Below are 23,943 nucleotides of genomic sequence, written 5' to 3'. Positions count from 1 at the left end.
TTGTAAACTTGATTATCAAATAGACTAGTACAGTCAATGAGACCTGCTTTAGAATATAGTATATAGTTAATATATAAAATCATCTGTGGCTCTTGAAATATATTGTATACTGATACAGTTTGTAATTACTATTTTTTGTAATTGTATTGCTTAATAAATCAGCTAATAAAAGCTTTTGTAAACCATTGTTGAAAATATTTAGCCCGTGCACTAAGTAAACATTAGTTAATGCTCACATCTGAGTTAAAAGATGTCAATTATTTAATGCATCATCAAGATATCATCTTAGAATAAAGAATATGATTTTAAAAAAACAAACTATAAACCCACCAGATGTTTTTTAATTCGGTTTTGAAAGAAATTTCCTGTGTCTGGGTTTACTGTCTCTGTGTATTTATCCACTCTTGTTTTTCTATCACATTGTACACTGTCCACTCTACTCCATCATTGGTATTAGTTCACTTCTCTGCAGGGTGGATTTGATTTTAAATCACTAGTCAGGAACACTCCATTTAATCATGGTTTTCTACATAAAAGTGCATTCTTGTTGGTGGTTATAACCTTAATATGTATTCTTCACAACTCAGAGATAGGTTTCATTTTTAGAAGGTATACACTATACATTTTTAAACAGATATATTTTGAAAACTTTTCAGATTAGTTTTACAGCTATATCAGAAAATGAATGATTGGTTATTTCATTTACCAAAGGTAATTGGAGCAGATATTTATGAATTCATTGGGAGGTGAACTATCTCCCATTCGGCAGGTTAATCATTAATATTTGGAGGATTTTCTTGCCATGCTGTATTAGGAGAAGACATTTAAATTGTTTTATTTAACTAAAAAAACAACTTTTAAGTATTCTGGATTTTTTCTTCAACAGCAAACCTATAATATTTTAACAAAAAAGCATTTGTCCCTCACTTCTCACATTTATCTCCAGACTTCTTCTCTTTGTTCGGCTCTGTTCCTCCCCCAACAGTCATCTATTCATTGAACTTTTTGAAACTTTGCACTTTTAGAGTGAGGTAAGGGATTGACTCTGCGTACACAAATTTGCAGAGGGACAATAGGGTTGAGGTCTGTTGTTTCTCATCTCTATATATTATTTATTTATTTATTTTATTTACTTTAAAACATTTTTGCTGTTAACAAGCATGTTGCCTCTGAAGACATACATCCACAGTTTCAGAACTGCAAAACTAAGCATCTCTGACGGTCTCTTCTAGACTGAGTACTGAGTCCCATGGGGAGATAGAAAGATTAACCTAAATAATTTATACAGAAGCCTGTGGAACCCCATAAGATTGAGCCCCTAATCTATGAACTATTGGAACTCATTTACAAAACTTTTCTTAAACATTACGTGAATATATTGTCTCCTATTATAGAATTAGAATTTATAATCCCTATTCCATGATGAAATACATTATAGCTCAACGATATCTTAATTAAAACTATCTTTAGATAGGGTTTTTTTCTTCAAAAACCATTTTATCAAAAAGAAAAGCAGTACTTGTGGCACCTTAGAGACTAACAAATTTATTAGAGCATAAGCTTTCGTGAGCTACAGCTCACTTCATCAGATGCATTTGGTGAAAAAAACAGAGGGGAGATTTATATACACACACAGAGAACATGAAACAATGGGTTTATCATACACACTGTAAGGAGAGTGCTCACTTAAGATAAGCCATCACCAGCAGCGGGGGGGGGGGGGGAAAGGAGGAAAACCTTTCATGGTGACAAGCAAGGTAGGCTAATTCCAGCAGTTAACAAGAATATCTGAGGAACAGTGGGGGGTGGGGTGGGGGGCAGAAATAACATGGGGAAATAGTTTTACTTTGTGTAATGACTCATCCATTCCCAGTCTCTATTCAAGCCTAAGTTAATTGGATCCAGTTTGCAAATTAATTCCAATTCAGCAGTCTCTCGTTGGAGTCTGTTTTTGAAGCTTTTTTTGTTGAAGGATAGCCACTCTTAGGTCTGTGATCGAGTGACCAGAGAGATTGAAGTGTTCTCCAACTGGTTTTTGAATGTTATAATTCTTGACGTCTGATTTGTGTCCATTCATTCTTTTACGTAGAGACTGTCCAGTTTGGCCAATGTACATGGCAGAGGGGCATTGCTGGCACATGATGGCACATATCACATTGGTAGATGTGCAGATGAACGAGCCTCTGATAGTGTGGCTGATGAGATTAGGCCCTATGATGGTATCCCCTGAATAGATATGTGGACAGAGTTGGCAACGGGCTTTGTTGCAAGGATAGGTTCCTGGGTTAGTGGTTCTGTTGTGTGGTGTGTGGTTGCTGGTGAGTATTTGCTTCAGATTGGGGGGCTGTCTGTAAGCAAGGACTGGCCTGTCTCCCAAGATCTGTGAGAGTGATGGGTCGTCCTTCAGGATAGGTTGTAGATCCTTGATGATGCGTTGGAGAGGTTTTAGTTGGGGGCTGAAGGTGATGGCTAGTGGCGTTCTGTTGTTTTCTTTGTTAGGCCTGTCCTGTAGTAGGTGACTTCTGGGTACTCTTCTGGCTCTGTCAATCTGTTTCTTCACTTCAGCAGGTGGGTATTGTAGTTGTAGGAATGCATGATAGAGATCTTGTAGGTGTTTGTCTCTGTCTGAGGGGTTGGAGCAAATGCGGTTATATCGTAGAGCTTGGCTGTAGACAATGGATCGAGTGGTATGATCTGGATGAAAGCTAGAGGCATGTAGGTAGGAATAGCGGTCAGTAGGTTTCCGATATAGGGTGGTATTTATGTGACCATCACTTATTAGCACCGTAGTGTCCAGGAAGTGGATCTCTTGTGTGGACTGGTCCAGGCTGAGGTTGATGGTGGGATGGAAATTGTTGAAATCATGGTGGAATTCCTCAAGGGCTTCTTTTCCATGGGTCCAGATGATGAAGATGTCATCCAATGTAGCGCAAGTAGAGTAGGGGCATTAGGGGACGAGAGCTGAGGAAGCGTTGTTCTAAGTCAGCCATAAAAATGTTGGCATACTGTGGGGCCATGCGGGTACCCATCGCAGTGCCGCTGATTTGAAGGTATACATTGTCACCAAATGTGAAATAGTTATGGGTGAGGACAAAGTCACAAAGTTCAGCCACCAGGTTAGCCGTGACAGTATCGGGGATACTGTTCCTGACGGCTTGTAGTCCATCTTTGTGTGGAATGTTGATGTAGAGGGCTTCTACATCCATAGTGGCTAGGATGGTGTTTTTAGGAAGATCACCAATGGACTGTAGTTTCCTCAGGAAGTCAGTGGTGTCTCGAAGATAGCTGGGAGTGCTAGTAACGAAGGGCCTGAGGAGGGAGTCTACGTAGCCAGACAATCCTGCTGTCAGGGTGCCAATGCCTGAGATGATGGGGCGTCTAGGATTTCCAGGTTTATGGATCTTGGGTAGCAGATAGAATACTCCAGGTCGGGGTTCTAGGGGTGTGTCTGTGCGGATTTGTTCTTGTGCTTTTTCAGGGAGTTTCTTGAGCAAATGCTGTAGTTTCTTTTGGTAACTCTCAGTGGGATCAGAGGGTAATGGCTTGTAGAAAGTGATGTTGGAGAGCTGCCTAGTAGCCTCTTGTTCATACTCCGACCTATTCATGATGACGACAGCACCTCCTTTGTCAGCCTTTTTGATTATGATGTCAGAGTTGTTTCTGAGGCTGTGGATGGCACTGTGTTCTGCATGGCTGAGGTTATGGGGTAAGCGATGCTGCTTTTCCACAATTTCAGCTCGTGCACGTCGGCGGAAGCAGTCTATGTAGAAATCCAGGCTGCTGTTTCGACCTTCAGGAGGAGTCCACCCAGAATCCTTCTTTTTGTAGTGTTGGCAGGAAGGTCTCTGTGGGTTAATATGTTGGTCAGAGGTGTGTTGGAAATATTCCTTGAGTCTGAGACATCAAAAATAGGATTCTAGGTCACCACAGAACTGTGTCATGTTCGTGGGGGTGGAGGGGCAAAAGGAGAGGCCCCAAGATAGGACAGATTCTTCTGCTGGGCTAAGAGTATAGTTAGATAGATTAACAATATTGCTGGGTGGGTTACGGGAACCATTGTTGTGGCCCCTTGTGGCATATAGTAGTTTAGATAGCTTAGTGTCCTTTTTCTTTTGTAGAGAAGCAAAGTGTGTGTTGTAAATGGCTTGTCTAGTTTTTGTGAAGTCCAGCCACGAGGAAGTTTGTGTGGAAGGTTGGTTCTTTATGAGAGTATCCAGCTTTGACAGCTCATTCTTCATCTTTCCCTGTTTGCTGTAGAGGATGTTGATCAGGTGGTTCCGCAGTTTCTTTGAGAGTGTGTGGCACAAGCTGTCAGCATAGTCTGTGTGGTATGTAGATTGTAATGGATTTTTTACCTTCAGTCCTTTCGGTATGATGTCCATTGTTTGCATTTGGAGAGGAAAATGATGTCTGTCTGTATCTGTACGAGTTTTTTCATGAAGTTGACAGATTTCCACTCTATACGGCTAAATTCAGTGCCTTGCATAATGACAGGTTTCAGAGTAGCAGCCGTGTTAGTCTGTATTCGCAAAAAGAAAAGCAGTACTTGTGGCACCTTAGAGACTAACAAATTTATTAGAGCATAAGCTTTCGTGAGCTACAGGTCACTTCATCAGATGCATTTGGTGGAAAAAACAGAGGGGAGATTTATATACACACACAGAGAACATGAAACAATGGGTTTATCATACACACTGTAAGGAGAGTGATCACTTAAGATAAGCCATCACCAGCAGCAGGGAGGGGGGAAAGGAGGAAAACCTTTCATGGTGACAAGCAAGGTAGGCTAATTCCAGCAGTTAACAAGAATATCTGAGGAACAGTCAAAAACCAGTTGGAGAACACTTCAGTCTCTCTGGTCACTCGATTACAGACCTAAGAGTGGCTATCCTTCAACAAAAAAGCTTCAAAAACAGACTCCAACGAGAGACTGCTGAATTGGAATTAATTTGCAAACTGGCTACAATTAACTTAGGCTTGAATAGAGACTGGGAATGGATGAGTCATTACACAAAGTAAAACTATTTCCCCATGTTGTTTCTCCCCCCCACCCCACCCCCCACTGTTCCTCAGATATTCTTGTTAACTGCTGGAATTAGCCTACCTTGCTTGTCACCATGAAAGGTTTTCCTCCTTCCTCCCCCCCCCCCCCCCGCTGCTGGTGATGGCTTATCTTAAGTGACCACTCTCCTTACAGTAAAAAGAAAAGGAGTACTTGTGGCACCTTAGAGACTAACAAATTTATTAGAGCATAAGCTTTCAACATGAAAGCTTAGGCTCTAATAAATTTGTTAGTCTCTAAAGTGCCACAAGTACTCCTTTTCTTTTTGCGAATACAGACTAACACGGCTGCTACTCTGAAACCTCTCCTTACAGTGTGTATGATAAACCCATTGTTTCATGTTCTCTGTGTGTGTATATAAATCTCCCCTCTGTTTTTTCCACCAAATGCATCCGATGAAGTGAGCTGTAGCTCACGAAAGCTTATGCTCAAATAAATTTGTTAGTCTCTAAGGTGCCACAAGTACTGCTTTTCTTTTTGCGAATACAGACTAACATGGCTGCTACTCTGAAACCTGTCATTTTATCAAAATAATCCAATTCATTTTATTTATTTATTTATTTCATTTTAAAATCATTGTTTTTTCACCACCCTGCTTCTCCTACACTGTTCTGTACATTTTCTTCCATATGATGCTCTGTAGAAGGAATGCCCTTCCTAAACTTGTTCATAAAGCCGTTACCCTTTAACTTCTTCACATCCTTCTACAGTGATGGTTGCATGCAATTTTCAACTAGTAGAAGGCCAGTTAGACTGTTGAAACATCAAAAAATTGTTTTATCCTCAAACATCCTGTGTGTGTTTCTTATCTTAAAGTGTGAGCTCATTGTGTATGTTTAGAAAGTAGCTAGCAGTATATGGGTGCTACTGCTATAAAAATAGCTATTATTTAATGAAAGTTATCACAGTATCTTCCATTATGAAAAATGTGACAGAATATTTATTTTCTTAATATACTTTCAGCGATTGAAAGCTGCCTTGACCCAGCAGCATCCTCAGGTCACAAATGGAGATACTGCCAAGGGGAATGCTAGTGGATTGATTAGGACTCAGTCAGAGGAAGCCCGACCACAGTCATTACAACAGCCTGCTACATCAACTACAGAAACACCGGTATGACAACAAAACCAAGATGTACTTCTAACCTTTTACTGTTACGCAAAAATCTCTGATCCTCTTTCCTTTATCTTATATATTGAAAATAAGATTGAGGTGTGGTATGAACCAATATTGGAAAAAAATGGGGTTGTCTTACTTAATTGGAAGCTAAGGCCTCCTGATTTCCTTAGCACACTGGTGTTGAATTCTGGGGTAAACTGAAAATTGTGCAGCAAATTAAGATACATCTGGAAAATATCAACAAAACAAGGGTTACCAGGGTATTGTATTAGTTTAATATTAAATATCATGAACACCTCTTAAAATATTTTTTCAATCATTTCAGGTTCCTGCTTAAGGTACCATTTGCTTGAAAGAGCCGTTATTGACTGATATGAAAATGAGGGACTCAGCTGCATAATTTAGTTAGTTCACTGTGCTCTCTTGGGTGTTGTGAAAATGGTGATGTTGGGAGAACTATTCTAGATGATGACTAGGAATAGGATGAAAATGGGTGGGAACAATGAGCTAGGTTGGAGAAGGGGAATAGGTGTGCAATTGGGAGTTGGGGAGAGGTTTGGTCCTCTTGATTCTTGGAGAAGGATTCAGAAGCTACAGTTTTTACCTCAGAGGTGTGATGTTGACCTGCTTTCATCTGGTCAAAGGAGACTGTCTGGAAAGCTCTTAAGAAAATCCAGTCTTACTAAGTAGCACAATTAAAACAGAACCACACACCCCTTTTGTGGGGGAGAAAGAGACAAACATGAAGGAAGCAACACTATATTGAGTGTATTTCAGATGGTAACTTTCTTTTGTAGGTATTAATGTACATGAGGAAAATGACATTTTGTTAGACAGAGGTTGTCAGCAATTAGTCACTTTGTCTGTTCAGGAGTTCTTTCTTTCCCCTAGCCAGTGTCCTTTAAAATCAGATGACCTGTATCTCTCTCCTGTCTGTTTTCCCAGCTGTAGAATTTCTGCCAGTGGAAAAAGCTGGTATGAAATACTTATTCTCAAATATCATTGCTCCTGTGTTGGCAAGCTCTAGTTTTTAGAGTTAGGCCTTCGAAGAAAAGATGTATAGCGTCTGTCTTCTCTGATACCTGTGGATACTACGTTGGCTCTGTAGTACCAAGCTGGAACTCTCTCACATGGTAGTGGATCTCTTGAACAGTAACATCACATGCTAGTCTTTTTAAGGATATTCAAAATAAAGACCTGAAGATCGACTCCCTTTAAGATTTATAAAGCAATTGGTAGGGCCTTAAGAATCAAGCTAGAGTATTCCTCTGGGGTTTTCCTTTTAGAGGTGAGATGATGATGATGATCAGTTTTTAGAGCAGCTGAGAAACAAAAGCAAGGACTTTGTCATAGTTGCATGGGATTTCAACTTTATCATGAAAATCTTCTCAAGGATTCTGTGGAGTGCTTTAGGAAGATTTCTAACCATAATGTTGTCTTAATAATGGCCATCTGCTTGTCCAGAAAATTGAGGATGAAGCTCCCTCTATCCTTACCAGTTTTTTCATCAGAACAAGATAGTAACTAAGGGTCAAAGTTTGAAAAGGATTCTTAACCTTCTCTCTCTTTGTGCCTATAACCAGTAGCAGGCTCATTAATAGGAGGTGTAAATGCTGTCAATACAATCAAGCAGTAAGATATGTTAAAATTTTTCGTCACAATTATTTATTGAAAAAGAAGACAGTTTAAAATAATTTGTGTGTGTGTTCGGTCAGGAAGTTGTTCTCCGCTTGTTCTGCCAGGCCTGGTGAAACTGACTGAGGAACATACTTTCATACATACTATATAACAAGCTTTGCACTTCCTATCTGCAGAGAACTTTGAAAATTAGAAAAACAGATCCCCTGTTTGTTCTTTTGTGAAGTACCAAAAAAGGCATCACAGCTTTTAAAGTTTAGGTATCTTGTCCAAGACTTCCAAAAATGGATGTGTACATTCATATCTAGGCACCTAAAGAAGAAGTCTGATTTTTCAAAAGTGCTGAGCACCCATTAAAGGCAATGAGAGGTGGTGGGTGCTCAGCATTTTTGAAAATCAGGCCATTCAAACACTGAACGTCAGGCCTCCCTTTTAAAAAATCTTGTCCCCTTCTGGCTTTGAGGCTAGGTTAAGCAAGTGTATGCTGCCCAGGGTAAAGAGGCTCTTCCTACTGAGTCCATCCACAAGAGCAATGTCTACTTTTGGATTGAGACTGTGTAATGTCGCCACCTCAGTGTCATCCTCTACTTTTTATGTTAATCTTGATGCAACAATCTCAGCAGATGCTGCCCTGAGAAGGTAGTTTGTTTGTTTGTTTGTTTTTTAAAAAAAAAAAACACTTGGTCACAATTTTTTTTCTAGGTATACATACCCTGTGTATAATCTGGTTAATGAGTACTACTGTGAAAGTTCTCAGTGACTAATCAGTAAGAAATATTTGCAAATGGTCAATTCCTAACTGTTAATTTAACTTCTCAAAGTCCCTTTATACCAGTCTACATTTCATATTATGAGCTGTGGAAGTTAGGATTGGTACATTTATTATTATTTATTATTACTTATTGCATAGCAAGTATTGAGCATGCAGAGTCAGCCAGATCCCTTTATGAGGAGAGTTAATTCCAGGTGCAATTTTATCCTCTCTATCAGCTGATAAGACTTGAAGATCCAAGGTTGTATAGCTTTAATGCAATAGTCCTTTTATTGGGGACTATATTCTGCCCATGTAGAGGGTGGGCTGTATGATTTAATAGAATATTTTCATTTCTAACTACTTTGATCCTATCCATGTCTGGGCTGGCATAGAGGGACTTGGAAAAGCCAGAAATAACAGGTAAGAAATTACTCTTCTAGGGATCAGTAAATACCAATGCTTTGTCCAGATCCTTGTGATGAGCAGTTATTATATATTGGGCAATAATTACATAACAACAACCAAAGTATAGTTACATTTTAGGATGATAGGTGTTTGGAAAACACCAGAAACTATATGAAGTTATTGCCTGATAAATTTCATTTTACAAAGTCATTTTTAGTTAAAGGGTCTTTTAAAAGTTAAACCCTGTAAATATTTTGTCTTCCTGTAACTTTAAAATGGGTAAAAGAATGTTTGAAAAAAATTCTAAAAAGTTAGTTTTCAGGCTTACTTTTATGCTAAGTATCAAAATGGAATGAATTTTTGCAGCAAGATTACAAATGTGGAAACCAGTGGGTCATGATTAAAATACTGACAGAACCTTAAATGTAGTGCACTAGTGAGCAAAATCACAATGAAAACCATTAGACAGTATTCATAGAATTAAGATGTATATCTAATGTTTCCTTTAGTCAAAAAATATATTTTAAATATTAGAAGAGAAATATTGTTGATGTTTTCCTATGTAAATATGTGTACATTTATACATGCAAGTCAAACCCTTACATTTGAGTTACATGTTAGGTTACACTGAACTATGATCTTCCTGTTTCCTTCAGGCTTCCCCAGCTCAGCCGACACCCCAAACCCAAAATACAGGAGGTCGTCGAAGAAGAGCAGCAAACGAAGACCCTGATGAGAAAAGAAGGAAGTTTCTAGAGCGAAACCGTGCTGCTGCTTCAAGATGCCGACAAAAAAGAAAAGTGTGGGTGCAGTCATTGGAGAAGAAAGCAGAAGACTTGAGCTCACTAAATGGTCAATTACAGGTATTTTCTTTTTTGGTTACAAGCAAGAAGTAAAGAATTATCTGAATTTTCAGTTAGCAATCCTGAGGTCATGGGGCGCAAACTTGGTATGGGATCTACAATATGAATAGCTTTCTAAAATGCAGTTGAATTTAGAACAGACATAATCAGTAAATGCACAAATCTGAGATAATGAGAATGAGACTATGCAGCTTCAAAGATATGTGAAATCTGGGATCTAACCTACTTGGCCTTTGTTCCATTTTAAGTAATTTTAGGGTTGTGACACAAACCAACAAGAGCAAGTTCATGTTAAAGTGAAGTCTCATTGGCAAAATGTTAGCCTTAATTTAGAAATGCCTTGTTTATGTCAATTTGTGTCACTGCCTGAGTTACTTAAATTCAGATTTTTGTTTTAATTTCCTTTGTATTTTTTAACTGTAGTTTTTTTTCTTTAAAGTGAATGTAGTGCTCGTGAAAGGTGCCAGATTGACAGCACTGGAAACTGAAGGCCTCTATTTGTCCACAGAACAGGTACAGCACAGGCAGTGGCAGTGCAAATTTCACCACACTGCCCTACCAGTGTGCCTCAACCCTATTTTTAAGGGACCATATAGTATGAGAGGGTTGTCCAGTATCTGTTCCTAGTCAGCCTTTGGTGCCTTTGCTGAGACTGCCAAGAATGTGTCAATTAATGCCAACTTGAGATGTTGACCCAAATCCAGTGAACTGAAACTACCAATTCATTTCATTTAGACAATAAAGCAGGCAACTGGTGATACTGGCATTTTGCTACCAGTCTGGGTCTAAGCTCTGTATCAGTCAACTTGAGCCAGCGAGGCCTCTTTAATAGGCTTTTATGCAAAAAAAATACAACCACCCACTTAGAAGTGTATAAGAATTAACACAATAGACAGTGTCTCCTTGTAAGATACTACGGTAAATAAAAAAAACATAGCTATCTTTTATTTTTATTGAGGATTATCAGAAATATAATAGGATAGAGAATAAAGCAAAGAATCACAGTAACATTAATATTCAGGAACCAAAAAATGAATATACAGAAAACTTTGGGTTGTCAGATCCTGGCTGGTATAAATTAGTGTGGGTTGACTGAAGTCAGTGGAGCTTCAGTGACTTATACCAACAGAGGATCTGGTTCTCAATCTCTTGACATCCACATTTTTAAATGAAACTTAGAAGCAAAATATAGTAAGATATATATGACATAAATTACTTATGCCATACTGTCCTTCCATTTTGTCCTGAAAACAGTTGAATGCAAAACGAGAGGAAGAATAACAGAGCAAGAAAGAACAAATTTTCAAACAACCATTCTTTATTCTTTGATCTGCAGAGTGGGCAGACATGTTGAGCACAATGCTGCAACTTGCTGAACACCCTTAGTTCCTTGTCAGCAGGGCTCTTCAGCATGTCCGAGGATCCTGTCTCATTATGCAAATGAGACTTAAATCTAGGTAAAGGATACAAAGCTGTCACCCAAATTCAAGAAAAGATGCATTATACCTCAATACTGGTGGAATTGCATTCAAATATAATACATAGTGTCTCCCCAAACTCTCTCACTGCTCAGTAAACATTTTTCTAACAGTAGTGGAGTAACAGTTCTGACTTCAGAGTATTATAATACAATGATGCAAGGAACATGTACAGCACCAAAGTTAATTAACACAAAAATAGATGGGTGTGGGCTTATAAATGGTATATTGCTAGATTTTAAAAATACATAAGCTGCTTCACTGCCATCTATTGACTGCACCATGATTTTATTAACAATAATAGGAGTTGTGTAAATAAGTTGTGCATATCCCACCAATTATCAGACATACTAAATGAAACTTTTTGAAGATTACTGAAGAAATTAGAATGTATGCCACAATTACTGGCCAAAATTCGGTTGCTTCAAGCGCTTGCACATGTCCCTTCCGCTGTAGGTATGTGTGCGCCTTGATCACAGTCACTGCAGATTTTTCCCTCAGTGGGACCTGTCTGGAGGCTCAGGCGCTTTCTGGTGCTGCACAGTCATAGCACCAGTATAAAGGGCCCTGATGACTCCTCAGTTCCTTCTTATTACCTGGGATGGTCTCTGAAACTGTTCTCTTTGCTATGGCAAGCTTTCTCAATGGTCTTTATTTTTCTGATAGTTGTGTATAATTAATAGTTATAAATAATTAATTAGTCTTCATTAGTATAGTTTGTTTTTCTCTTTCTGTTAGCAGAGTTTTTTCCGTGCTCAGTGCCAAGGCATGCCTCGGTCACCGGGCTTCGAGCCCTGTGCCTCCTGCAACAAAGCGCTGCCCCTGAGCGACCTGCACTCCAGTTGCTTGAAGTGCTTGGGTGAGGCTCACTTCAGGGATTGCTGTCAGATTTGCAGGGATGTTAAACACCATATGAAGGAGGACTAGGAGGCCAGGTTCAGTTCCTACTTATGGAGGCAGCGCTGAGACCTTCCTCCGAACCGAGCCGAGCCAAGCCAGTTGGACTCGGCACCAAGCACCTAGGCGTCAGGTAGGAGCGCTCCTCCAACCATGTGGAAGTCCCAGCACCATTCGCCATCCCTGGTGCCAAAGAAGAGGCATAAAAAGCAGCCAGCTGAGAGGGGAGTTTCCCAACACCAAAGAAAGCCAGGCATGGGGAGCAAAGCAGAATGCAACCTAAATCAAGCCACTCTTCTGCCTCTGGATGAACCATCGGCACCCAGTGTGGTACCAGTGCTATTGTGGTGCTGTCCACATTGGAGGTGTTTGCTGCCACCAGGGATCTGCTATTGCTGTCAGTACTGGTGTCACTGGCAGTACAGGCGTTGGTGGTATTGGTGCCAGTGGGAAGGAGAGAACATGTGCCCCCAGTTACCATCCGCTACTGGTCCCCGCAGTACTGTCCAAGGAGAAACCAACTATGCTGGTCCCAACGGAGCCTTCCCTGCCTCAGCACCAATCGCCATCACTGGTGGGAACTGCTCCTCTCGGGTCAGCAGATGGAGACTCCTTGTCTTTGGAGTTGGAGGTTGGGTCAGACGCCTCTCATCCAAGGAGTTGACCCTGCCACTCCTCCAGTGATCCCTACCCTGCCCTGGATTGGGGCACAGGAGTGCCATTGAATGCTTGGCCTAGTGGTCACTGAGGCGCCTATGCCAATGCAATGGCCCTTTTGGAGCCCAGGGAGGTTTCTACCAAACCCAGGACTCCACTCGAGGCAGTCCTGTTCGGTGGCCCCCAAGAGAAGGGATCCACCGCGCCATCAGGCAACACCCCATCCAGACTCCAGTCAGCTCCATGGAATCCAGTCGGCACAGAAAGGGAAAAGAAGTACCCTCAGGCGATGATAAGGTTGTGTCAGGAGCAGGGGTGTTGCCTCCCATAGATGACTATCAGGCCTACCAGGAGTTGCTGAAGAGGGTGGCCCAAAATATGGGCATGCAGGTAGAAGTAATAAGAGTCCTCCCATAGTCTGGGTGACATTCTGGCCACGATGAGCCCGTCAAAAGGTAGCCCTGCCTCTCAATGAGGCCATCATAGACCCTGTGAAAACCTTGTGGCAAATCCCCACTTTCCTTCCCACACCTCAAAGAGAGCCAAGAGGAAATACTTTGTTTCTGCCCAAGATTATGAGTTTCTGTATATTCATTCCACCCACCCTACTCCCGCAATCACAAGTGTTTTCTGCTGCCAATAAAAGGGAAAGGCAGGGTTTGATACCTAAAGCAAAGGACTCCGAAAAGCTGGACTTATTCACTAGAAAGGTCTACTCTACCAGGTGTCTGCAGCTCAAGATCGCTAACCAGCAGATGCTGCTCGGCTGATATGATTTGTTGAACATGTGGGACTCCATGTTGAAGTTCAAAGACTTGGTATCGCAAGAGGTGAGGCTGGAGTTCTCGCTCGTGGATAAGGAGAAATCTATAGCGATGGTTTCCGTGCAAGCTGCACTGGATGCAGCAGATTCAGCAGCCAGGTCCATGGCTTCCGCAGTAGCCATGCTTAGGAGTTCCATAAATCCTCCAGGATCTCCTCTTCGAGGAAGCTTCGCTCTTTTCAGGGCAGACTGGTGCGAAGCTTCATGGACTGAAGGACTCCAGGGCGACCCTTATGTCCCTGGGATTGTTTATGCCATCAACTTCAAGGAAGCACTACAAATCTCAACAGTCCTCCAGGTACTCTGCCCCACCAGCCTGTCAAGACCCACAGAAGAAAAGGAGCGGGAGCTTTATGTATAGACCACCACCCCCTGCTATCTCAGCATCACTATCTGCCACACCCAGGAGATTCCAAGCAGGCCTTTTGGTGAGACACTCGAGGACATTATACCAATCCCCATGTTTCCGGATCCGGTTTACCCTGTATTTGTGGACCGCCTGTCCTGCTTCATCCATTCATGGTTCTGTACCACTACGCAATGTGCTGATCACAGTGGAAATACTTGACAGTTCATTTTCACCCCTCGTCCCCAGCCTTCTTCTCCGTCCCTCTTCAGGGATCCTTCTCACAATCTTCGGCCCCGGAGATTCCGTCTTTCCTTCGGGTGTGAGCCGTGGAAGAGGTTCAACAAAATCTAAGGGGTAAGGAGTTCTCTTCCTGTTGTTTCTTAATTCCGAAAGCCTATTCTAGACCTTCACTAGCTCAACAACTATCTCAAGAAATTAGTTTCGCATCTCTCCCTGGCTTCCATTATTCCCTCCCTGGATCCTGGGGACGGGTACGCTGATCTCAATTTGAGACGCCTACTTCCCTGTATCAATTTTCTAAGGCCACAGAAGGTTCCTCAGGTTGATTGTGAACCACACGCATTACCAATTTGCATTACTTCTGTTTGGCCTGTCAGCAGCTCTGCGGGTATTTACAAAATGCATGGCAGTAGTGGCAGCCTTTCTGAGGAGGTGAGGGGTGCAAGTCTACCCGTACCTGGATGACTAGCTAGTCATTGGCCGGTCCAGGGCCATGTAGAATCAAAGAATATCAGGGTTGGAAGGGACCTCAGGAGGTCATCTAGTCCAACCCCCTGCTCAAAGCAGGACCAATCCCCAACTAAATCATCCCATCCTCCTCATTGCCCTAGGCCCGCTAATAAATGTACAGAAATCTATCCTCACTCTGTGTAGCGATGCAATGACTCACCGGTGCAGCGCCTCTTTCTGGTCGTCTTGGGAATTAGCTGTCCAGCATAAGGAGCACCTCCTACTGGCCGGTGTCTTGCCTGCCGCTGGCTCCGTGTCCCTCCCGGATCCCGGTGCCCTTTACCTCGGGATTCTGCCCCAGCAGTACCCCCAGGCTCTGGGTCTCCCTTCCCAGAGGAACCCCCAACCCTCTAAACCCACCTTGCCTCAGTGGCTACTGCTAGTCATCATCTAGCCCCTGCTCACCGGGGCAAACTGCAGTCTGTAATGGCCACTCATCATTGGCAAGGGGTTAGGACCCGTTTCCTTTTCCTATTTCTAGGCTGTATCTCTGCAGGCCCAGTACCTTTGAAGGCCTTTACCAAGGCCTCTAGCCTTGGGGTTTACCAGGCTGGAGCTCCCCAGCTCCCTTTGCTCTTCCACAGCACTGCTCTGCTTCAGGTACCTGCTCCCAGGCAGCTAGCCCTCTCCACTCCAGGGCTATAGTGAGACTCCTCACAGCTCCTGGCCCACATCACTCTTATCAGGGCCAGCTGGGCCCTGATTGAGCTGGCCACACTTGTGGTCAGCTATTCGGTCAGCTTCCCCCAGTTGTTGTCACTCATCTTATTTCAGGAGCGGGGTAACCGCCCTGTTACACTCTGGTACAGAGGATAGAGTTTATTGAAGCGGTGCTCAACTCTACCGAGGCCAGAGCCTTCCGTCTAGAAGGGCGGTTTCAGGTGACCAAATCTCTGATAGTGCACCTCAAGGGCCACCCAATTGCAACTGCCCAGAATTGTCTGAGGCGTTTTGCTCACATGTTCTCCTGTACATATGTAGTGCAACATACAAGACTGCTCAGACGCCTCCAGACGTGGCTGGCCTCAGTATACTCACCAAACAGTCACCATCTAGACTCCGTTCTTACAGTACCTTCCTTGGTCCTCACCTCCTTCAACTGGTGGCTGGACCCCACTGGTGGTCTGCACCAGCATTCCATTTTCATGGCCCAAACCATTGATATCCCTGGTCTTTGACACATCAGCGCTAGGCTGGGGAGCTCACCTGGGACCCCTCAGGACTCTCAGGACCTTTGTTCTCCGGAAGAGTTCTCACTACACATCCATGTCGGAGAGCTCAGGACAGTTCACCTGGCCTGTCAGGTGTTCTTGCCTCACATTACAGGCAAGAGTATATTGGTTCTTACAGACAACACTGCAGCCTTGTTCTGTTTCAACAGGCAGGGAGAGGCTCGCTCTTTCTCCGGTGTCCTCTATGTCGAGAAGCAATTCAGCTATGGAAGTTCTGCATAGCCCACTCAATCTACCTCGAGGCTTCTCACCTTCCAAGAGCACAGAATGAGCTTGCAGATCACTTTAGCAGGTCTTTCTTCAGTCACCAGGAGTGGTCTCTTTGTCCGGATATTGCAAAGGACATTTTCCAGCAGTGGGGGACTCCTCAGGTAGACCTATTTGCAACCAGGCACAACAGGAAGTGTCACCAGTTCTGTTCCCTGTGAGGTCACAGTCCAGGATTGCTCACGGATGCCTTCCTACTCCCAGGGATAGATCAACTGTTCTATGCTTTCTTTCCTATCCTGCTAGTGCACAAGGTTCTGCTCAAGATCAAGCGGGACTGGGCACAGGTCATTCTTATAGCCCCAGCTTGGCCCCATCAACACTGATTCATGATGCTGCTAAGCCTTTCCATGGTGGCTCCAATCCTGCTCCCTCTGCATGCAGACTTGATCTCTCAGGACCACGGTCAGCTACTTCACCTGAAGCTCAGCTATCTCCAGTTTATGGTCTGGAAGCTCCAGGGCTAAATCCAAGAGAGCTGGCTTGCTCGGAGCAGGTGTATTAGGTAGGAGGAAGCCCTCCACCAGGTCTACTTAACTCTCAAAGTGAAAGCAGTTCTCCATATAGGCTTCTCAATGTGGGGGTCTTACCCATGCAGTCTTTGCTGAAGGACTTCCTTGGATACTTATTACACCTGCAACATCAAGGTTTAGTGATTTCCTCAATTAAGGTGCACCTTGCATATCTGTTTTCTACCATTGGGTGGATAACCAGTTCGTTTTTCCACATGCGATGTCTGTCCGTTTCCTCAAGGGTCTAAAAGGACTATACCTCAAGTGTGAGAACCTATCCTTCTATGGGACCTAAACCTGGTCTTATCAAAACTTATGGGTCCCCCGTTTGAACCATTGGCGACATACCCCTTGTTGTATCTTTCGTGGAAGGTAGCTTTTTTTAGTGGCCATTGCTTCAGCTAAAAGGGTCTCGGAGATCCGCACCTCTGTACATGGTATCCTTTAAGGATAAGGTGCAGCTATGTCTTCACCTTAGCTTCCTCCTGAAGGTGGTTTTCCAGATTCATAGCAATCAGACAATATTCCTGCCAGTTTTCTACCTGAAACCATATGCAAATAGGGAAGAACAGTGGCTTCGCACACGGGACATAAGACGTGCCCTAGCATCCTATATAGAAAGGACCAAACCATTTCGTAAATCCACCCAACTGTTCATAGTGGTAGCTGAGAGGATGAAAGGTCTCCCCATCTCTGCTCAGAGAATTTGGTCATGGATCACATCGTGCATTCGCATGTGTTACGAACAGGCAGCTATTCCGCCACTAGCTATCCTGACTGCCCACTCCATGAGAGTGCAAGCGTCATCAGCGGCATTCCTAGCACAGTTCCCTATTTGGGACATTTGAAAAGCAGCAACTTGGTCATCTGTGCTTACTTTCTTTGCTTATTACACCATCACTCAGCAGTCTAGGGATAATGTCTGATTCAATCGAGCTATTCTACAGTCAGTATGTCCATGAGCTCCAATCCCACCTCCTATGTAACTGCTTGGGAGTCACCTACAGTGGAATTGACGTGTGCAAGCACTCGAAGAAGAAAAAACGGTTACTTACCTTTCTTTAACTGTTCTTTGAGATTTGTTGCACATATCCATTCCACAACCTGATGTCCTACCCCTCTGTATTGGAGTTGGCCAGAAAGAAGGAACTGAGGGGGCATAGGATCGGCTGGGCCCTATGTACCAGCGTAGCACAGTATATGAGCAGATGGCACCGGGGGCGCCCGAGCCGCCCCAATGATTACCACTGAGGGAAAAATTACCAGTTACTGTGCTCTGGGCATGCACACACCTCCAGTGGAATGGATATGTGCAACACATCTTGAAGAACAACAGTTATGGAAAGGTAAGTATTTTTTTTCTTAATCAAAGTTATTTTCAGGTTTTACTAATACACAAACTTAAATCCATAACTCTTTATTTTTTAATTTTCCAATAACTTTAAACAAGCTAAATAACATATTGTTTGCAATTTATTAATGACTGAGCTTGAGAACCATGCTAGATACCTGCCTACAGCAAATATTTATGGTGGAATTTAAAACTTTTAATTAAATATTATATAGTATATTCATTCTAGCCACTTCTTTAATATCATTTTTTAGTGCTTTATAGTTGCAAAATGCCCTGGTACACTTCTGCTTTTCATTAACTGTAAAAGGAATTTTGTTTTTGCTATACTCAGTATCTATGTTCAAAATTCTATTTTATAGACATATTATAAAATTATAAAAAAAGAAAAGGAGTACTTGTGGCACCTTAGAGACTAACAAATTTGTTAGTCTCTAAGGTGCCACAAGTACTCCTTTTCTTTTTGCGAATACAGACTAACACGGCTGCTACTCTGAAACCTGTCAGTATAAAATTATAGCAATTCTTTGGATATTTTAGTAAAAGTAATGTAGTTGTCTTATATCTATATTTAAATTAGCTGTTTCACCATAAATACTTGTAGCTGTTAAAAAGGACCGGGCAGCTATTTGGAGAAAACAGTTGGTAAACATTTGCTAGACTCCACAAATCTGCATCTAAAAAGAAGCTCAAAAATTCTCCTCCACTGCTTGTATTTCCATTAATCTGGCTTGTCACATGTTGTTGGCAATAGAAGTAAATTTTGAGACAAATGGGATTGGGAAATCCAGTCAGGTCACCAGTGAGATAAAATTTTGTGTTACTTTGGGTCTTTTGTGCTGATGCCGCAACCACTTAAACACATGGGTGACATTATTATGGCCCATTGAGGTCAGTGAGATTATACTAATAAGAGTAAACTTATTTAGGTGACTGTTCTGTAGCTTTTATTTGTTAGCATTATTAGGCCCATATCTACACCTAGAGATTTTCTTCATTTAAAAAAAAAAAATACGGGAAGCTTTTGGCTTTCAGATTGTCAAGAGTTAACCAGGTAACAGTGAATTCAGGGGAAAGAAATTTCTTTCCGTCTGCCAATACCAAAACCGTTAACTGTGAAGAACAGAATGACTTGTAAAGAAAATTGAATGTCAAAGAAATAATTAAACTGTACTTTATGTGAAAACATTAATCAATCCTGCATTTCCATAATAGATCTTCACTTGACAGCCTGGCACAGCTGATCAGCATAGTGGGCAGTAATGACCCATGATTACTTATGTTCTATTTAATAGTAAATGTAATAAGTTTGGAGCTTTGCCTTAGCATAGTTTTACAGACTGCATGCTAGGGTTTAATAGTTCATATTTTGTTTAATAGCTAAATGCCCTGCTCAGCTAAATTTTTCTGTTGACATTATTAAGCTATTTCTAAAAATAGACTGATTTCATAAAGACTGAAAGTTGTATTGAGCTATTGAAAAAAACAACATTAATAAGTAGCTGTCCTAAATTCAAATATCATACAGTGTTGTGTTGTGTTTAAATTTCACAGGGTTTTTAGAATGAAGACATGAAACAATACCTATAGAAATAGGAAGATGAGACTGGATATTCTTTCTGATGTAATTTCTACATGATATGTATTTTACTGCATGTTCTCTATTAGCTTCCCATAAACACACTTCTATACAAATAAGATCTACTGTAACCTTTCTTGGTACTGTCCAGTATTCTATCTCCTTCTTAAGTTAAACGGTTGTGTGTAATTCCCATTGCTACCCTTCATTTTCTTGGTTTTAAATGATACTATTCTATTTTATTATATGTGTAGTACAAATGTCTATTAATTGCATCACCTCAATAACATTCAATATTTTCAGTTAGACGGGCGAAGTCTCTTCTTTAATACAAGCTCTTCTACATCAGTTACCCCACACATGCAATCTTTTAAAACTTGTATTCTGTTTGCTTTTGTGGACGGTTTTCTCAGCCAATACGTTTCCTTGGTAAAAGATCTCAAATGTTATATATAGTTCTAAGTATTGCCTCTGTGCCTTACAGAAATATTGCAGAATACAATATTCCTGTAACAATAAAACATACCCTGTTGTCTGTTTTACTATAAGGCTATGATTTAGTCACGGGTATTTTTAGTAAAAGTCACGGACAGGTCAAGGGCAATAACCAAAAAGTCACGGCCAGTGTGCTCCAGTGGACGCTGCTCCTTCTGGCGGTGGGGGGCGGCCCAGGGCCCTGCAGATACTGCTGTTCCTGGTGGAGAGGGAGCATGGCCCGTGAAGAGCTTGCTGCACATTCTTACCCATTTTTATATAGGGTTTCCTTTAAGATAATCCTTTCACTTTCCCTATAATGTAATTCTTCTGAATGACTCCCTCTTTATGGTGACTTGAACAGACGCATCACAGGTGTTGCCTTTTCACACACACACACCCAATCCCTTGTGCAACAAAAATGCTTAATCCATTCCATAGACTATATACAAATACATGTAGTCTGGACTTTTACCTTTTGGCTCCAACCAACAACAGGCCAAAGAAGTTCTCATGCTGAATCTCATGAGGATTGGAGGCAGAAAGAGAGTATTTTTTTGGCTGGGGAAATACAGATATGTTGAAACAAGCTATGAGGAATCTAATAGAGACTTATGTTTTTCTCCACAAATTTTCTTTCTGATAGTGTATTTTGAAATCTCTGAATTTAGAAAATATGTATCTCATCACTATTACTTTGCTCAAGCTGTATTTCATATTTATTTGCATCTAAACAAATATTTGTCCATGTACTTAGCTTCTTGATGTTGTCATGGTATCTGAATACATGAGTGATGTGACAGCTCACCTGCCCGGTGCCATGAATCTAAATTTTCATTTTTATTACACCAATTTAAGTATTCCTCCTTTGTTTTCCTTCCATTTTCCTGTTTTCCGTAAAAAATACTATATATGAAGATTTAGGGGAAGAAACCTGAAACTGTCATGTACAGAGCAAAAATATGCCAGGGAATATAGAGGTTGGGGTCTAGCTTTATTACACTCTATTCTAATTTCATTACCTTCTAAAACTGGTTTCTAATAATATCCAGATGACTATCCTTACTTGAACTTGTGTGTCATTAGTTTTCATGCTGTATACATGAAAGTACTTACATATACACTATGGTACACTTAAGAGTGATTAATTTCATACTTTCATCAAAATCATGTAAGACTAACTTCAAATGCGTGGTATCTGTTAGCACTAAACACTGATAAATATATAGTATATGCCATTGTTAGCTGGTGGTGTTTTTGCGTCATCTCACTTGTTAATGATGATGCTAGTTTGAGTTAGATACCTCCACAGCTTTTTAAATTTTATATATAAGAATCTGACATTTCATCTTTCACTTTCAAGTCTGCTTAAATATAAAGGTTTTGAGTTATTTTCCATATTTTTATTAGAAAAAAATTTAAAAAAAAATTAAAACTACATGGGATTAGGCTATAAAATACTTTTTCAACCATTATCTTTTAAAAACATTCTGGAGTTATGCTGATAATTACCCACCTTGTATTCTATCTGCCATTAATGTATGGAATTGTTCAGAATTAATTTTCATAAAAATTAGACACACGTGGACAGGAGAAAGCAAAAGGACACAATCTAATGTAGGCTGAATAGTCAACACGTTTACAATTGCTACATCCTGTTGAGAATATTCTCTGGATTCAAAATGGCCGTCTCCTAAAAGGAGACCAAACTGTTAGTTTGGATTTTTTTTTAAACTTATCTTTATATCTTAATAAACTATTATTTACATAGGATGTACCCTGAGGAGTGAAAGTAAATTTACAATCTCAAGCTCTCTCTGCTCCTTCTGCAGCAACATTAAATTCACATACCCTATTCTCAGAACTATTCAGGTATCTTTTGTGCCAATTCAGTAGACAAACACCTATTTACTAGAGCTAGTCAAGAGAAATTTCATGAACATTTTTTGTCTGAATTTCTGACTATTGAAATTGGAGCGTTCCACAGGACAATGTCAATTTTGATGAAATTCCACTGAAAACTGGATAGGTTTGTGATGGAACTCTGTGTGCAAAGCAAGTTTCAAAAGTTGCCTGGTTTCCTACCAACTCGCTTGCTCATCAGCCTGAGCTCCTGGGCTCCTCAGCAGCCTGGCTGGCTGGCTGACAGAGAATCTAAGTCTTCCAGGGGTCCAGGGCAACCTGCCATGTGGACTGCCCAGGAGGCAGGACTTATAGAGCGGGGCAGAAAACAGTAATTCCATTTCCCTAAATATTCAAAATTTGGGGGGGTTGTCACAAATAGGAACAAAATACAATTTAGAAATCTTGAAATCCTCTGTGAAACAGAATTATCATTCTCTGCCTAGCTATGTTTACTTTCAGTGTATCTGTTCAAGCAATGTTGGGGGACCAAATAGAAAAGAAATACCTGCTAAGTTGTTAAGAGGGGCATTGCAAGTATGAGAATGTAGGAGTTGGGGGTTTTAAATAAAATCACATTTTTAATAATAATGTTCATTTGTAGAATTGCATTTGTTTAGTGCAAGGTAAAGTAAACTATCAAAGTCTGTTCTCAAATAAATTTTATTTCTTTAGCCTTTGTTCTTTTCAGTTCTTTTAAAAACCATAGTGGTTTATTTCTAACCGCCAAGCTAATATATACCATATTTGACATAATTTTATCTTCAAGGACCGCTTTCAGATCTAATTTTCTTCAGTTCTTTCCTTTATTCCCCTCTTTTACTGAATATATAACTGAATACTTAACACATTGATAAACTGAACAATTTTTTGCTATGTCAAGTTTCATAAGCTACTGTGAGAACATACTACTCTTTAATATGCATATTTCTATGAAGGATTTTTGTTTGATGCAAAAATTAAGCCATCAAAACTTATATTGAAAATAAATTTTGAAAAGATATGGGAGCAGAAAATATTGACAGGTAACTTAATGTTTTGTAAACAACTTGATGTTGCTTAAGACAGTTTGTAACTATTTTTTTTAAAAAATGGTTATGTCTAAAAAGTCACGCTGTTCTTAATTTTGATTCTTGTCTAATATAATAATACCAGCTGTTATCAGGCTCTTCATCAGTAGAGTTCAAGGTGCTTTACAAAGGAGGGCCAGTATCATTATCCCTTTTTTACAGATTGGGAAACATAGGCACGAAGAGGTGAAATGACTTGCCCAAGGTCACCCAGCAGGCTAGTAACAGCGCCAGGAACAGAATCCAGTTATTCTGAGTCCCAGTCTAGTGCTCTACTAGGTTATATTGCATCTGAGTGTATCATTATTAATTCTTCTTTCCTACAGTGGGTTTGTTCTCATTCCCATTACTTGATTCTTGCATACTGATTGTTTCCTGTTAATGGCTATAAAAAAATAAAATCAGAACATTGATAGATCACTATCCTATTATCATTCCTGTTACATTTTGTAGGGAGATGCTCTTTTTTTTATAGAGTCTAAATGTGTTTATAAAAAAAATTCATTCCACACTCACTGAGCATATTCGGGGTTATAACGTATGTTATAATGTAGATGGTTAAAATTAGGTTTACGTGGTTGAAAGATAACCTACAAAATCATCCAGAAGAGACTTAAAACAGTCTGATCATGTGAATTGGACTATGTGTAGAACCTGCAGTCTACTAACTACAAAATGTAATACAATAAATGTAATGGCATTTATTATTAAAAAAAATCTTTTTTTACAAGTAATATCTATAGTTTAATATTAAAGAGTTC

The 23,943-nt window shown here is 40.7% G+C and overlaps 1 protein-coding gene across 50 annotated transcripts in view; it reads left to right on the top strand.

Annotated features, from left to right (window-relative positions):
* The window catches only part of ATF2 (activating transcription factor 2), a 95,751-nt gene that overhangs the window by 58,127 nt on the left and 13,681 nt on the right, over nt 1-23,943 (top strand). For 49 of the 50 annotated variants that reach the window (XM_043505350.1, XM_043505347.1, XM_043505345.1 and 46 more), the window contains 2 exons: nt 6,026-6,175; nt 9,635-9,841. In XM_043505350.1, the coding sequence (XP_043361285.1) occupies nt 6,026-6,175; nt 9,635-9,841 (357 nt within the window). Of the gene's footprint in view, nt 1-6,025; nt 6,176-9,634; nt 9,842-11,095; nt 11,299-23,943 lie in introns of all 50 variants that reach the window. The other variant, XR_006278011.1, reaches the window with a different exon arrangement.

The sequence above is a fragment of the Dermochelys coriacea genome, chromosome 11 (genome assembly GCF_009764565.3).
Source record: "Dermochelys coriacea isolate rDerCor1 chromosome 11, rDerCor1.pri.v4, whole genome shotgun sequence".
Classification (NCBI taxonomy): Eukaryota; Metazoa; Chordata; order Testudines; family Dermochelyidae; genus Dermochelys; species Dermochelys coriacea.
Note: the sequence above shows the minus strand (reverse complement) of the source record. Positions and strands in the feature narration are given on the sequence as shown.